The sequence below is a fragment of the Theropithecus gelada genome, chromosome 10, assembly GCF_003255815.1.
Source record: "Theropithecus gelada isolate Dixy chromosome 10, Tgel_1.0, whole genome shotgun sequence".
Taxonomy (NCBI): Eukaryota; Metazoa; Chordata; class Mammalia; order Primates; family Cercopithecidae; genus Theropithecus; species Theropithecus gelada.
The window spans coordinates 521780-538478 of NC_037678.1; the positions used below are offsets into that span (position 1 = coordinate 521780).

At 55.3% G+C, this 16699-nt stretch overlaps 1 protein-coding gene across 1 annotated transcript; it reads right to left on the reverse strand.

Annotated features, from left to right (window-relative positions):
* Positions 1–31: 31 nt before the first annotated feature.
* SELENOO (selenoprotein O) lies at positions 32–16590 on the reverse strand. The gene is made up of 9 exons (XM_025398867.1): positions 15983–16590; positions 11316–11519; positions 8787–8967; positions 7228–7358; positions 6671–6951; positions 1701–1851; positions 767–952; positions 521–677; positions 32–443 (listed from the first exon to the last, which is right to left on the reverse strand). Exons 1-9 carry the CDS (start codon positions 16540–16542, stop codon positions 279–281), a joined length of 2016 nt encoding a protein of 671 aa, XP_025254652.1. The 5' UTR covers positions 16543–16590; the 3' UTR covers positions 32–278.
* Positions 16591–16699: the final 109 nt, after the last annotated feature.

Sequence of the window (16699 nt, forward strand, 5' to 3'; positions counted from 1 at the left end):
GGGTGGGGGAAGAAGAACCACAGATGGGCCTGAGGGAGCTGCTGGTTTATTTAGGAGCCTGGGTCCAGCCCCCAGGGACCAGGCTGCACTGCTGAGCTGGCCTCAGACAGAGACGGGTCAGGTCCTGACTGGATGTCTCTGCCATCATGGAAAGACAGGTGTGCATGGGCCCAGGCAGGATCCCCCAGTGCAGAGGGCAGCCCAGCACCGTCTTGGCCACTCAGCAGCACACGGGGGCCTCGGGAGGCTCCAGGGGTGTGGAGCGCGTGCCGAGGCCATTACGAAGATCATGTCACACACAGTTCGGCTGCCCAGAGCGGGGGCTTACTGCTGTAGGAGCGCTGCCTGCCATCCGCCCCGTCGGCCTCCGTGGCCTCGGGATCTGTGGCAGCCCCCGCCTCGCAGTGGTAAGGGTTCTCCAGTAGCTTCAGCACCCGCCGCACCTGGAGGATCGTGAGGGTGAGAAGGGTCCGGGGCCAGCCCCCCATCCCAGGGACCACAGGGACAGGCCTGTGCTTGCCTCTGAGAAGTCCCCGCGCTCGGCAGCCTCGATGGCGTTCTGCGCGATGTAGTTCCTCAGCACATACTTGGGGTTGTTGGCGTGCATCACGCGCACACGCTCAGCCTGCCAGGCAGCAGCATCCCCGGCGCCTTCCAGGTCCTTGTCCAGCCGGGCTCTGGAATGACAGTCGGGCTCTGGAATCACAGCCGGGCTGGACTTTCCCAGCAGCGCCCCCCACCAGGTGACCGTGGACGCAGGGCTCACCTGTACGCCTGCAGCCAGTCGGCCCAGTGGCCCTGGTTCCGGCTCTGCAGCTCTGCCATGCTCAGCTGCTCCAGTCGAGACTGCTGCTCCACACGCTCCAGCTCCCTGGCAATGCCTGCCCGGGTGCCCATGAGTGCGAACAGCTGCGGGTTTGACTGTGCCAGCATCAGCATCATGGATAGCTGCCTGTGGGGAGGCCAGGGTGTCTGGGAGGTAGCCCCTGACCGTGTCCCTGCCCCGCAGGCAGCTGCTCCTCCTGCCCCAGGCTGCTCTCACGGCTCACCTGGAGTCCAAGGGCCCAAGCAGCCCAGTCCCCAAGGTCCCTTGAACTCCACTAGCAGGGATGGACCCAGTGGACACACACCAGTCATGTCCATGCTCTGCTGCCCAGAGTTCGATGCTTGTGGGACGGGCACTGCTATTAGCGCTTCCCTCATTTCCAGAAGGGTCCAGGTGGGCTGGGGCCACCCTTTCTCCAGTGGAGGGGGTTTCACGCTCAGCAGGGCCTGCTGGCCGGCGCTCCCACCCAACCCCACTAGTCTTGTTTTTTAAGTTAAAAGCAGCAACACTTTCCGCGTCTCAGCCTGCACGTGGGCGGGACTCTTCAGACGGGATGGCCCTTCCGTTTGGAAGATGGTGTGGGAAAGCTTGACCTCTGGGAGCCCATCCTCCCTGGAAACCCAGAGGCTTTCCCTGAAGCCCAACCACAGCCGAGACCACGGTCTCCCCCTACACCTGTGTCAGCCTCGCCGCCCTCTCCTCTGTGACCAACGGGCCCCAGCACCACAGAGACGCCCTGACTGCGCCTGTCCCTGGGAGCGGAGCAGCCACCTGGGCACCAGCCAGCCCTGCCTCCAGCTTCTCCTCTGGCCTGTTTCTGATTGTGCCTCCCTTTCTGGAAACAAATCCAAGGAAGTAGGAACTGAGTACCCACCGGGGATCCATCTGGGGCCGGAAGGCCAGCCTCAGCTCCTCCAGGGAGGCACATTGCTCCATCAGCCTGGCCAGGAACTCCGCCAGGCCTGGTGACTCCAGCTCCACTGGGAAGGAGCTCAGCAAGAAGAAGGTGTTTGTGAAGTCAGCACCTGGAACACAGGCTGCTCAGGGAGCTGGAAGCAGAAGGCCCAGGGTCCCTGTCCTGGTGCCGTACAGAGCCCCCCAACCCTCGCCCCCGCCAGCACACGTGCTGCATGGACCCACATGCTCCATCCCCCACCCCCACCCCAGCACGGACCCACACAATCCCCGACCCACACCCTCCACCTGGCACAGGTGCCATACAGACCCACACACTACCCCAGAGGACCCACACCCTCACCCCAGCACAATGCCACACGGACCCACACCCAGCAAGGATGCCACAGAGACCCACATGGACCCAAACGCTGCCCCCAGCACAGGTGCCACATGAGCCCTGCTCAGCACTGGTCCGGGGACTCCTGAGCCCTCCACACCCCACTCCTCCACCCATCCACCGCCCAGGCGGCTGTCACTTGCTCTGGCCCTGCAAGTCACCTGTGAAGTGGGCTAACACCGAGAAGGCACAGAGGCTGCTGCCCGGCCCTCACATCCTCAGTCACGACTGCCTGCTTTAGGAGCTAGCAAGTGTTGAGGAGAGGCTGTCACCAGCCTGCAAAAGGCCCAACTGTGACAGACACTGCGATCCTCCCCAACTCTGGAAAACAGCTGTCTCAAAACCACAGTGACCCTAAGACAACGTCTAAAAATGAGAAGGGAGCCAAAGCAACATACTACAAAAAAGTCAACTACACACAAAGGCAGCAACAGAGAACGTGACGACCAAAAACATGGCAGAGGTAGTTCCTTATCAGTAATTTGAAAGCAAATGGATCTCTCCAATGAAAGGCAGCTTGGCAAAGTGGGCGAAAAGACAATTTCCATGCTGTCACCACACAATCTGCAAGATGTTCAAAGACACGAACAGGCTGGAAGTGAAAGGATGAAGAAACCCAGGCAAAGAGTAACCTAAAGAGAGCTGAGGTGACTATTATACTCACATTAGGTAAGTTTTCTATTTTTTGAGATGGAGTCTTGCTCTGTTGCCCAGGCTGGAGTGCAGTGGTGCAATCTCGGCTCACTGCAACCTCCGCCTCCCAGGTTCCAGCAATTCTCCTGCCTCAGCCTCCCAAGTAGCTGGGATTACAGGCATGTGCCACCATGCCTGGCTTGCTTGCTTGCTTATTTATTTATTGGGAGACGGAGTCCGCTCTGTCGCCCAGGCTGGAGTACAGTGGCGCAATCTTGGTTCGCTACAACCTCTCACCTCCTGGGTTCCAGCAATTCTCCTGCCTCAGCCTCCCAAGTAGCTGGGATTACAGGCACCTGCCACCAGGCCTGGCTAATTTCTGTTTTTGTTTTTGTATTTTTGAGATGGAGTCTCACTCTTGTCGCCTGGGCTGCAGTGCAGTGGCGTGATCTCAGCTCACTGCAACCTCCGCCTCTCACGTTCAAGTGATTCTCCTGCCTCAGCCTCCTGAGTAGCTGAGATTATAGGCGCCCACCACCATGCCTGGCTAATCTTTGTATTTTTAGTAGAGATGAGTTTCACTATGTTGGCCAAGCTGGTCTCAAACTCTTGACCTCTGGTGATCCGCCCGCCTTGGCCTCCCAAAGTGTTGGGATTACAGACGTGATCCACCACGCCTGGCCAGAGAAGACTTTAAATAAAAAATTGTCAGAAGGGCCGGGAAAGGTAGCTCACTCCTGTAATCGTAGCTACCTGGTAGGCTGAGGCGGGAGGAGATAACTGGAGCACAGGAGGTGGAAGCTGCAGTGAGCTGTGACTGTGCTACTGTACTCCAGCCTGGGCAACGAAGTGAGACACACCCACCCTCAACCAAAAAAAAAGTTACAAGAAACAGCATTATATACAGCAAGAGTCAGTTCATCAATAAAATGTAAAAATTATGAACATGCACCTACATGCACCCAATAAGAAAGCCCTAAAATGTACAAACGTTGGCAGAATGGAAGGGACAGAGAACAAACAGTTCTATCTATAGTAAGAGTTAGAGACTTAAACACACCACTTAATAATGGATAGACCATCTAGGGTCAGGCGCAGTGGCTCATGTGTGTAATCCCAGCACTTTGGGAGGCTGAGGCGGGTGGATCACGAGGTCAGGAGATCAAGACCATCCTGGCTAACACGGAGAAACCCCGTCTCTACTAAAAATACAAAAAATTAGCCAGGCGTGGTGGCGGCACCTGTAGTCCCAGCTACTCGGGAGGCTGAAGCAGAAGAATGGCGTGAACCCGGGAGGTGGAGCTTGCAGTGAGCCAAGATCGCGCCACTGTACTCCAGCCTGGCCTGGGCGACAGAGCGAGACTCAGTCTCCAAAAAAAAAAGCGTCTAGACAGGATATCAATGAGAAATGGAAGACCTGAACAACAGCCTAAACCTACAAGACCAAACAGGCATATACACAGAACACTCCACCCAGCAGAACAGAGCATACCGTCTTCTCCAGGGCACACGGGACGTTCTCCAAGATAAGCCACAAAACAAGTTGTAATAAACATAAAAAGGCTGACATCTCTAGCCACAATGGAATGAAGCTACAAATCACTTAAAAACATAACACACTGGCCGGGCGCGGTGGCTCATCCCTGGAATCCCAGCACTTTGGGAGGCTGAGGCAGGCAGATCACTTGTGGTCAGGTGCTGGAGACCAGCCTGGCCAACATAGTAAAGTCCCATCTCTACTAACAATACAAAAATTAGCCAGGTGTGGTGGAGCATGCCAGTAGTCCCAGCTACTTGGGAGGCTGAAGGAAGAGAATCACTTGAGCCTGGGAGGCGGAGGTTGCAGTGAGCCAAGATGGTGCCACTGCACTCCAGCTTGGGTGACAGAGCGAGACTCTGTCTAAAAACCAAAAAAACACAAAACACAACATACCAAAATTGATGGACACAGCAAAAGCAGTGACCAGAAGGACATGCACAGCTGTAAATGGCTACACTGAAGAAGATCTCCAGTTACCTCACCTCACGCCTAAGGAACTGGAGAAAGAAGAGCCAAGATTAGAGGGAGATAAGAGACTGAAAAACAGAGAAGCCACACACTGCGTAACTTACACGAAGGCTTTAGAGCAGTCAGGTTCACAGACTCAGAGCAGAGTGGCTGCTACCAGGGGCTGCAGGGAGGGGAATGGGGAGCTGGTAATCGGCTCGCACAGGGTTTGGGTTGCAGATGTGAACAAGCTGCAGGGCTCAGCTGTACAGCACTGCTCCTGCGTCAGCTATGATGCGCTGTGCACCTCCTGTGCACTCCACAGTTTAAGAGGATAGATCCATGTGGTGTTCCTACCACAATAAAATTGTTTTTAAAAAACTGTTATGAACAATTGTATGCCAAAATTACCTACAAGACATGGACAAACTACATGACACAGAAAATTCCTAGAAACACAAATTACCAAAACTGACTCAAGAAGAAAGGAAAATCTAAATTGATCTAAGACAAGCAAGGAGACTGATCAGTAATCCAAATTTTTCCAACAAAGAAAAGGCCAGGACCAGATGGCTTCACTGGTGAATTCTACCAAATACTCTTAAGAACAAATGGCAAAAAATCCTTTGCAAACTTTGAAGAAAAAAATGGAAGATGGGGGAATACCTCCTAACTCGCTCTGAGGCCAGCACCACCTTGACATCAAAGCCATAAGCTAAAGAAAAAACAAAGCAAAACTATAAGCCAGTATCCCTTACGCATACAGATGCAAAAATCCTCAAAATACTCACAAAATTCAGCATATTAAAATAATTATACAGCATAGGCTGGGCGCGGTGGCTCACGCCTGTAATCCCAGTATTTTGGGAGGCTGAGGCAGGCAGATCACCTGAGGTCAGGAGTTCGAGACCAGCCTGACCAACATGGCGAAACCCCATCTTTACTAAAAATACAAAATTAGCTGGGCATGGTGGCAGGTGCCTGTAATCCCAGCTACTTGAGAGACTGAGGCAGGAGAATCACTTGAACCCGGGAGGTAGAGGTTGCAGTGAGCCAAGATCATGCCATTGCACTCCAGCCTGGGCAACGAAGTGAAACTCTGTCTCAAAAAATATTAAAAAATAATAATTATATAGTATATTAAAAGGACCAAGTAAAATTTATCCCCAGAATGCAAGGAGATATGAATGAAATAATAAAATCACATGACCATCTTCATTGCAGGAAAAAGCGTTTGATAAAATGCAGTAGCCTTTCATGGTAAAGGCACTCTGAAAGAAAACTTCAGCATGGCAAAAGCTGTATGTTAAAAAGCCCACAGCTAACATCACACTCAATGGGTGAAACACTGAACAGTTTTTCCCGAAGGTTAGGAACACGAAAAAGATGCCCATCTCAGCTACTTCTATTCAACATCCACGTCCTAGCTAGGACACCCCAGTGAGTCATCCACATAACCCAGCAGTCCTACCAACTGTACACCACGGGACTGAGAGCAGGCATCAGAGAGCTTTGCACTCACTGTCACGGCAGCACTGCACACAACACACAATATACCGTACACAACAGCCAGAAGAGGAGCGTGTACGCCAATAGGTCATGGATAAGCAAACTGTGGCCTGTCCACGCAACGGGATGCTTCTCAGACTTCAAACGGAATAAAATCCTGATACGAACCTGGATGAACATTGAGGATCTTCTGCTAAGTGAAATAAGCAGTCACCAAGGAACAAACACCTTATGATTCCACTCGCAGGAGGCCCCTAGGTTCACCAAATCCATAAAGACAGAGAGTAGAATGGGGGTGCCAGGGGCTGGGGCGGGCCCAGGGAGTGACTGTGCACTTGGAAACTGGAAGCTGGAAGGTAAACCATCTCTAACCACAATAGCACAGGAAGCGCCTCGCTGTGGGCACGGCTGGGTCACTCACCGGTCAGGTGCATGGTCTCCAGGAGCTTGGACACCAGCGCCCTGTCTTCCTCCAGCTCCAGCTGCACAAGGCCCAGCTTCCTGCGCATCTTCTGCATGTAGTGCCTTTGGAACTCGGCATCAAACTCCTCGGCCAGGATGGCCTCGCCCAGCTCCAGGGGCAGCTCTGGCTGCAGGGCCTCGGCCAGCTTCTGCAGGTTCCACCTGCACACCTCGGGCTGCTTGCTGTATGCGTAGCGGCCGGTGTTGTCGGAGGCATTGCACACGTGGTCAGGGTCGTACCTGCCACACAGGGCAAGAGAGCCACGCCCTGCCTGAGGGGAAGTTCCCAGGAGATGGTGCAGGCACCCTGGAGGGGAGGCCCAGAGGAAGTTCCCACGTGGCCATGGCTCTCTGGCCCTGTCCCACAGGGGTCCTGTCTCAACAGCCTCCGCCCAAGGCCTCCGGGATTGCCCTGGACTCTCTACTTCCTACATCAGCCCCCAGCCCCCGTCGGCATCATGGGCCAGTGCCTCGGGGCAGCAGGCTTCATGCAGCTTGCACCCCCCAGCCACTTACCTGTCCAGGAAGCCGAAGGGCCCGTAGTCGATGGTGAGCCCCAGGATGCTCATGTTGTCGGTGTTGAGCACGCCGTGGCAGAAGCCCACGCACTGCCACTCAGCCACCATCCACGCTGTGCGCCGCGTCACCTGGGGGCGGGACAGCGTGCTTGCTCCCTCCTCCGGGTCCTGCCCAGACCCCCCAACTCGTGTCCATCCTTCCCCTCCCGGAAACCAGCTGTGCTTCGCTGAGTGGCTCTCACTCTGGTACTTCTGGGCAATGTGTCCCGATGTCCTGTCACCGCCTCCACCACAGCGTGGCAATGCAGAGTGTGTGTCAAGGGTTCTCAAGCCCACTCACAGCATCCACTCTTTTATATGCTCACAAAACTTGGCTTTTACCCAAACTAGAAAAATCAGGGAACCCCAGACGCAGGCCCAGTAGAGACCCCAAAGCAGCAGGGAAGGGTCAGCTCACTGAGGGGCCGCACCTGCCCCAGGGCCAGGCCACTGTCCATCCTGGTGCCACCACCACCCTGCCGGCCTAGCCCCTCCAACCAGACAGCAGTCCCCACTCAGCCCAGCACTGGCAACTGTGAGAATAGGGGCCAACAAACGGGGGCCAGGAGCCCCCAAGATGCACTGAAGGCCCCACTGACCCTGCTCAACACAGGCCTGACACTGCCTCGCTCCTGCCAGGCCACCAACGCTCCTGGGAGGCAGGCAGTGCTGTCCTCCCTGCGTCCTGGCAGAAGACTGAGGCTCAGAGGGGCAGAGTGACCTGCCCTGACCACCCACGCTGTCTATGCCGGAGTACCAGGCTGCCCCCAGCGGCTCCTCCCGGCCTTTTGCAGCCCCGTCATCCTCGACACAGAGCATGGCTGGGGTGGACTGAAGGGACGCAGCTGGGGCAGGACACAGCCCCAGGAGCACCTGCCTCGGGCCCACTTCTGCTGACGGCAGCTCAACAGCCTCCAGCCACATGGCAAAGCGGGTCCCCACATGGCCCTGGCTGCAGCTGCTCCAGGGATGGCCTGAGACTTCTCAAAGACGATGCTGTGCCTCGTCCCCCGAACCCCCACTTGGTCTGACCCCACTGATGCTGCAGGACCCCAGCCCAGCCAGGTGAGGTGCCGGGTTCCCCCACCGTGCACTGAATGCCCTGTGACAAGGACGATGCCATCAGACCGTGGGGCAGGGACCCAGACCCAAGGCGGGCCCTCAGCATCTCCCCAGTCAGGACCCGACTGGCTGCCCTGGGCATCAAGACGTGTCGACCCACGTGGGAGGTGCCCAGCACCCATGGTGCTTCCACCCCGCGCCCCCGCCCCGAGCTGGCCCTGCAGGGATACCAGCAGGAGAGCACGCCCAGGGCCCCCAACGCCACTGAGCCCAGGGGAGTTTCAGGTTTGTCCCAGGGCACACGTGATGGGGTTTGCGGACAGGAGGGGGAGCTCAGAGAAGGGCGGGGAGGCTGGGTAAAAGCCTTTGTCCCCCGGCCACAATGAGGGTGTCTTCAGCACAGGCGAGGACACCCAGCACCCACCCACAGGGAGGGGCGGCCTGCAGCCCACTGACCTCCCGGAAGAAGGCAGCATTTCTCTGCACGCGGTCACTGGCGTGAGCAGCCTGGATCTCAGGGTAAAAGGAGCTGATGACATAGTCAAGCAGCTGCACACGAATGTCGTTCCTCCCCACGCTGGGGCCTGCACGCCCTGTGTGCTCATCTGCGGACTTAAAAATCTCAAAGGATCCAAACCTGGAGGGAAGACCCGAGTTGTCAACAGGTCAAACCTGACCCCGACCCCTTGTGAAAATAAGAAAAAGAAAAACACGTTGTTGTGGCTATTTTTTTCTTTTTTTTCAGACAGAGCCTTGCTCTTGTTGCCCGGGCTGGAGTGCAATGGCGCGATCTCGGCTCACTGCAACCTCCAACTCCTGGGTTCAAGTGATTTTCCTGCCTCAGCCTGCTGAGTAGCTGGGATTATAGGCGCACGCCACCACACCTGGCTAATTTTTGTATTTTTAGTAGAGACGGGGTTTCACCATGTTGGTCAGGCTGGTCTCAAACTCCTGACCTCATGATCCACCCGCCTCGGCCTCCCAAAGTGCTGGGATTACAGGCGTGAGCCACCGCACCCGGCCTGTTGTGGTTATTAAATCTTGCAGCCCTACAGCAGAAAAAGAACCTTGATTAAAACAAAAGCAAACAACCAAAGAGAATGCACCCTGGCTCTACCTGACACAAACACAGACATATTCCACTTTTGGTCAACATCCAGCCACTGACCAGGCCCTGTCTACATAGTCTGGGGCACGTGCGGGGGAGGCCCATGGGGTAAGAAATCACCAACACCCCCTGCACCCCCACCCCAACCCCACGAGGAGGGTTTTCTGCAGGTCTCACACCTGGAGGGGCATGGCCTGCCGCCGCATCCTCGGGAAGGGGGTGTGAAGCAGAGTCAGCTGCTGCGGACACACATCTGTGAGCACTCAGCAACAGCCGTCCTCCAGGGTGACCGTCCCCCAGCGGACATCAGGCAAGGTCTGGACACATTTTCATTGTCACAACTGGGGTTACCACTGGCCCAGAGCAGGGATGCTGCGTACCACACAGGATGGACTTCATGATGATGCCAGCATTGCCACTGGGCGGGGCCTCAGAGGAAGTTGCTGCCCCAGATCCTTCCGTCCCCACCACCGCAGGACAGGAAAGGCCAGAGGCCCACAGGCAGCCACAGGGGTGGGCGGCTGGTGTCCCGGGCAGGATGGGGCCGCGAGACCAACAGACAACTCTACACTCAGGTGTTCAGGAGGAAGTGTTAGTCACCAGGTGGCAAGGTGACATCAAAAACTGATGGTTGGCCGGGCGCGGTGGCTCAAGCCTGTAATCCCAGCACTTTGGGAGGCCGAGACGGGCGGATCACAAGGTCAGGAGATCGAGACCATCCTTGCTGACACGGTGAAACCCCGTCTCTACTAAAAAATACAAAAAACTAGCCGGGCGAGGTGGCGGGCGCCTGTAGTCCCAGCTACTCGGGAGGCTGAGGCAGGAGAATGGCGTGAACCCGGGAGGCGGAGCTTGCAGTGAGCTGAGATCCGGCCACTGCACTCCAGCCTGGGTGGCAGAGCAAGACTCTGTCTCAAAAAAAAAAAAAAAAAAAAAAAAAAACAACAAAAAACTGATGGCTGGGGGCCGGGTGCAGTGGTTCAGGCCTATAATTCCAGCACTTTGGGAGGCCAAGGTGGGTGAGTCACCAGAGGTCAGGAGTTCGAGACCAGCCTGGCCAACATGGAGAAACCCTGTCTCTACTAAAAATACAAAAATTAGCTGGGCGTGGTGGCGGCGTCTGTAATCCCAGCTACTCGGGAGGCTGAGGCAGGAGAATCACTTGAACCCGGGAGGTGGAGCTTGCAGTGAGCCAAGATCACGCCATTGCACTCCAGCCTGGGCGACAGAGCAAGACTCCATCTCAAAAAAAAAAAAAAAGAAAAGAAAACTGGTAACTGATGGCTCACGTCAGAGAGGAGCCAGCCCAGGACTCCAGACCAACGAGCAACTGACCATCAGATCAGAAAGCACGAGCAGGACACTGGGCACAGCACGCTTGTGGCTCCTGCTTCTTCAATGGCTATTTCCTCAGTCAAGTCTAAGTACTTCCTTGTCATAAACTCCAGCAAACAGTTCTGGACACTGTCCCCAGCCTCAGGCTCTGGGAGCCCCTCCTCCCCAGAAGCACCAGGCAGGGACCCTTCTCTGGTACCCGTGGCCCTGGACCCCCTGCTGGTGCTTTGAGACATGCCAGCTCCCGCAGGCCCATCTCTGGCCGCAACGAGGGCCTGGACGGGCACGTGGGAGGGCTTAGCACAAGTGTCCCAACCGAGCACCAAATGCCTTTGCACTCAGATCCCTCCCAGTGGGTGTCACGCAGCTACTTTGCAAACAGGCAGCTTCTAAGGCTGCCAGGGACAGGCTAGACTTTCAGAAGAGGCCAAGGCGGTCATCTGAGTTTGTGTTTCTGCCAGAATCCTAGCAGCACAGGCCCAGATCTCCTAGGACTCTCTAAGCAAGCGTGTGTAGACAGCCCTAAAGGACCCCGGCATTACCTTATGAAAGTGGAAGCTATACGCAACACAACCGTGCATTGTTCATATTTGGGATTACCATCATAGAACACGTCGCGCACCACCGTGGACTCGGACGTGACACAGGCACCGGCCCGTGTGGTGGGGACCCCCAGGTGGAACATGGCTTCGCTGCACAGGAACTCCCGGATGCTTGACCGCAGGACCTTGCGACCGTCGGCCTGTCTGAAACCAAACACAGAGTTCACTACGTGGGCCGGGCAGGAGTCACCCAACACCAAGATTCCAGGCAGCACACGGAAAGGAGGGAACGCATGTAACGTGAGCAGCTCACACGTCCCTGAAAACCGCCCATCCCAGGTGACGTCAGGTGCCTCGTGAGCCTCCAACATCGCCCAGTTCCAGCAATCACACACCCCAGCAGGTTGTCGGCACAGCCTCTGGTAAAAATGGGCCTGAACACACGCAGGAGTCTGTCTTCCTGCCCAGGACGAGGATTCTGCAGCAGAAGCCAAGACTGTGTGACTGTGCAGCAAGGGCAAAGGGCCTGGGGCAGCCCTGCCCCATGGGACACAGTAGCCTTTGTCTGCACCAGGATGGGTGCCCAGGTATAGGCCAGCCAAGGAATGAGCTCCTCTGTGCCTGCCAGAGCCCTCATACCCACAGTGGGAGGAGGCAGGGCAGAGAAGCCAGCTGCCCGCCCCGAAAAACCCGCCCCTTGAGGCTCCAACAGCACCGGCCTCAGGGCACTCAGCCACTTCTGACCCCCAGGTCTCGCATTCCCTTCCCCACACGTCTTCAGGGCCCTGGTCTCCACCTCACGTCCTGCAGAACTGCTGAGGCCAGGGACTCGGACACACATGGGGAAGGCGATGTGAGATCTGAGGGCCAGATGACTGCCCTCTTTTTCTTCAGTTATTTTCACTGTGGTAAAATACACACAAAATAAATTTACCATCTTTTTTTTTTTTTTTTTTTTTTTGAGACGGAGTCTCGCTGTGTCGCCCAGGCTGGAGTGCAGTGGCGCGATCTCGGCTCACTGCAAGCTCCGCCTCCCGGGTTCACACCATTCTCCCGCCTCAGCCTCCGAGTAGCTGGGACTACAGGCGCCCGCCACCACGCCCGGCTAGTTTTTTGTATTTTTAGTAGAGACGGGGTTTCACCATGTTAGCCAGGATGGTCTCGATCTCCTGACCTCATGATCCACCCGCCTCGGCCTCCCAAAGTGCTAGGATTACAGGCTTGAGCCACCGCGCCCGGCCATAAATTTACCATCTTAAACCACTTTTTCTTTTTTGCTTTTTAAAGACAGGGTCTCACTCTTGTCACTTGGCCTGGAGTGCAGTGGCACAAACCTGGCTCACTGCAGCACCACCCTCTCGCCTCAGCCTGCCAAGTAGATGGGACTACAGGCACTGCCGCCAGGCTCGGCTAATTCTTATCTTACTTTTTGTAAAGATGGGGTTTCATTATGTTGCCCACGCTAGTCTTGAACTCCTGGGCTCAAGCGATCCTCTCACCTTGGCCTCTCAAAAATACGAGGATTACAGGCATGAGCCATTGCACCCGGCCCACCTTAGCCATTTTTAAGTGTACAGATCACTGCTATTAAATACGTTCATAATGTTGCACAACCATCACCCCCATCCATGTCCAGAAATCTGTCTTGTGAAATTGAAACTTTGTCCCTATTAAACACTAGCTCCCGATTCCTCTACTCCCTCCAGCCCCTGGCACCTACCATTCTACTTTGTCTCTATGAATGTGGCTCTCTAGGTACCTCAGGTAAGTGGAATCGCACAGGATTTGTCTTTCTGTGACCAGTTTATTTCACTCTGCAGCATGTCCTCAAGGTTCATCCGTGTTGTAGCACGTCAGCATCTTCTTTCTTAAGGATGAATAATATTCCATTCATCTGCTGATAGACACTTGTTCTGCCTTTTGGCTATGAATATCGGTATACAACTGTCTCCCTGAGAGCCTGCTCTTGAAGCAGGACTGCTGAATCACATGGTGATTCTATTTTTAATTATTTGAGGAACTTCTACACTGTTTTCCACAGCACCGTATCATTTTACATTCCCACAGCAGTGCAGAAGGGTTCCAATTTCTCCACAGCCTCAACACTTTTTAACTTACATTTTTTTTTTGGTGACAGGGTCTCGCTCTGTCACCCAGGGACAGTGGTGCGATCTCGGCTCACTGCAACCTCCGCCTCCTGGGTTCAAGTGATTCTCCTGTTTCAGCCTCCCAGTCCATTTTTGAATTGTTTTTTTTTTTCCCGTTGTTGAGTTTTGAGAGTTCTCTGTATATTCTGGATATTACTCACTTACCAGATACATGAATTGCAAATATTTCCTCCCATTCTGTGGGCTGCATTTTTACTGTTAATACTGTATTTTTATGCATAATTTTTAAAGTGTTCATGAAGTCCTGTTTGTCTATTTCTTTAGTTGCCTGTGCCTTTTGTGTCACAGCTGAGAAATCACTGCCAAATCCAATGTCATGAAGCATTTTCCCTATTTTCTCTAAGACTTTTAGCTCTTATGCTTAGGTCTTTGGTCCACTCTACAGTTAACTTTGTTCATGTTGTAGGTAAGGACCCAGCTTCATTCTTTTGCATGAGGATCCAGTTTTCCCAGCACCATTTGTTGAAAAGTCTTTCTCCATCGAATGGTCTCAGCACACTTGTTGACAATTTGCTGACCATATATGTGAAGGTTTATTTCTAGGCTCTTTATTCCATCCCACTGGTCTATGTCTATCCTTATGCCAATGCCATACTGTTTTGCTGATTGCGGCTTTGTAGTAAGTTTTGAAATCAGGAAGCATGAGTCCTCCAACTTTCTTCAAGATTGTTTTGTCCATTCAGGGTCCCTTGAGATTCCATGTGAATTGTATTACTTTTTGAGACAGGGTCTCACTCTGTCATCCAGGCTGGAGTGCAATGGGACAATCACAGCTCACCGTGGCCTTGAATCCTGGGCTCAAGTGAATTCTTCCACTTCAGCCTCCTGAGTAACTGCAATGAGAAGCACACTCCACCATGCCCAGCTAATAAAAAAAACATTTTTTTGAAGAGACAGGGTCTTGCTGTTTCCCCAGGCTGGTCTCCAACTCCTGGCCTCAAGCAATCCTCCTGCCTTGGCTTCCCAAAGTGCTGGGATTACAGGAGTGAGCCACTGCACCTGACCCCATGTGAATTTTAGAATGGGTTTTTCTATTTTTGCAAAAACTGTCATTGGTATTTTGATAGGGACTGTACTGAATCTCTTCAAAGAGTACTGTTGTCTTTCAAATATAAAGTTATCCAACCCATGAACAAGGGATGTTTCCATTTATGTTTACTTTCTTTCAGTAATGTTTTTCAGTTTTCACCGCTCAAGTCTCTTCCTTCTCACGGCCACTTCAGATGTTAGCCTCAATCTCAGAGAACTGGTGAGGCCAGGGACCCCAGGACACTTGTGGGGATGACAGGCAGGGCCTGAGTAAAGGTCAGAGGACTCCTTAATTTTTAGGAGAAAATATATGCTAGCATACCTCAGGTCTGAAAGCACTGAGTTAATACTCGAGTCTTCAAATATAAAAAGTGTCTTCCAGTGACAGATTACTCTCATAAAAAATTTGTCTTTATAACTCAAAATATCACCAAAACGAAAGTTTAAGATGTTCGCCAAAAAGAAAAACAAAAAAGTAAAAAAAAAAAAAAAATGCTCACAGGATAAGCAGGCCCCAGGCTGAGCATCTCCACCACGTTCCAAGGCCAGAAATGCTCCGTGGGCGGCTGGTGCGTCAACACTAAGCAGGTCGCTGGGGGTGGGGAGGGAGGGCCAGGCTGCCCTCAGACACAGAACAGAACGGATGTGGAGACGGGGGAGTGAGGAAGACCCCAGTCTGAGGAGCTTGCTTGGCAGACGGAGCCCCAGGGAAGGGATGCTGAGGGACTGAGGGGCATTTCAGGCACTGGAGGGGGAGGTGATGAGAGCACAGGGAGGGGCCGGATGAGACGCGGCTTTAGCATTTCTCTGAACATAAAATGTACACTTGTGTGTATTGTTTTCCTAGTCATTCCACAAAAGCAGTAAACAATATGGAATAAGTACATTAATTGTTTAGTGAAAAAGAGCAGAACAGACCGAAGTGCTATCTGTACACAAGAGGCAGGTGGCGCGTGCACGGCTCCCCGGTGGGCCTGGCGGCATCTGGACCCAGATCTTGCCTTAGACTACCTGTGTGCCCCCCTCCCCCGAAATCTAAACGATGCCCACCTCACTTCGGGGTTAAAAAGGGCCGCCCGCATGGAAGTCATGGCCAGAGTAGCAGAGCGAGGCTGCTGGACGAAGCGGCCCGCCCCACGGGCGATCGGAGGAAGGCTGGGGACCTGCGGGGTTAGGGTTAGGGTTAGGGTTAGGGTTAGCCTAACCTCTCACCCCGGCTCCCACCCCTGGACTTGGAGCCCCAGCGAACGTCGGTAAACATGAGTGGCGTCACTGGTGGAGCTGACTCCAAGGTCCTCGGCGGGTTGATGAGCACAGCGAGCGGGCGGCTGCCAGCACCGCGCTCCCGCGGGAGGAGAGGAGGCCCCACTTGGCAGTGGCCTCGGGACGCCCCCAATACCGCGCTGGGTGGAGGGCAGGGGCGCCCCGGCGGGGAGGACCCACCCGCGCCCCTCGCCCGCCCCGGCCCACCTGGAGAAGGGCGTGGGCCCAGCGCCCTTGAGCTGCAGCTCCCAGCGCTCGCCGGCCGCCGTGCACACCTCGCCCAAGTACATGGCGGCGCCGTCGCCCAGTTGCCCGGCGAACTGGCCGAACTGGTGGCCGCAGTAGCAGTGCGCGGCGGGCTCAGTACCCGGCAGGAGCGCGTTGCCGCTGAAGAACAGCGCGGCCTCGGCCTCGGCCTCGGCCTCGCGTGCGGGCGGCGCGCCCAGGCCCAGCAGTGCCAGCGCGGGCTCCGACAGCGCCACAACGCGCGGCTGCCGCAGGGGGGTGGGCCGCACGCGAGTGAAGCAGGCCCCGGGCACCTGGCGCGGCGCGGACTGGGCGCCCTCGGGACCCGGAGGCGGCGCCTCCACGGGCAGCGCGCGCAGGGCGCGGTTGTCGAAGCGCAGCCCCGCCAGCCAGCAAGGCGCGGGCTCCATGGCGGCGCCCGACAAGGTAGAGCCGGGCGCGGGCGACGGGTGGCAGCGGCCGAGGGGCAGAAGTCGGGCAGCTGCGAGCGAACCCCCGAGAGCTGCCCTGTACGCGGCCATCCGCGGCGGCGCTCCCGCCGGAAGCCAGCCTCTCCCGCCCGGAAGCCAGCCCGCCCCTCCCGGAAGCCCCGCCCCGCGCGTCCCGCAACCCAATCGCCAGTGGGGGTGTGTGGGGGCGGGAGGCGCGGTGTCTGGCCGGGCTCTAATTGGCTGCCTT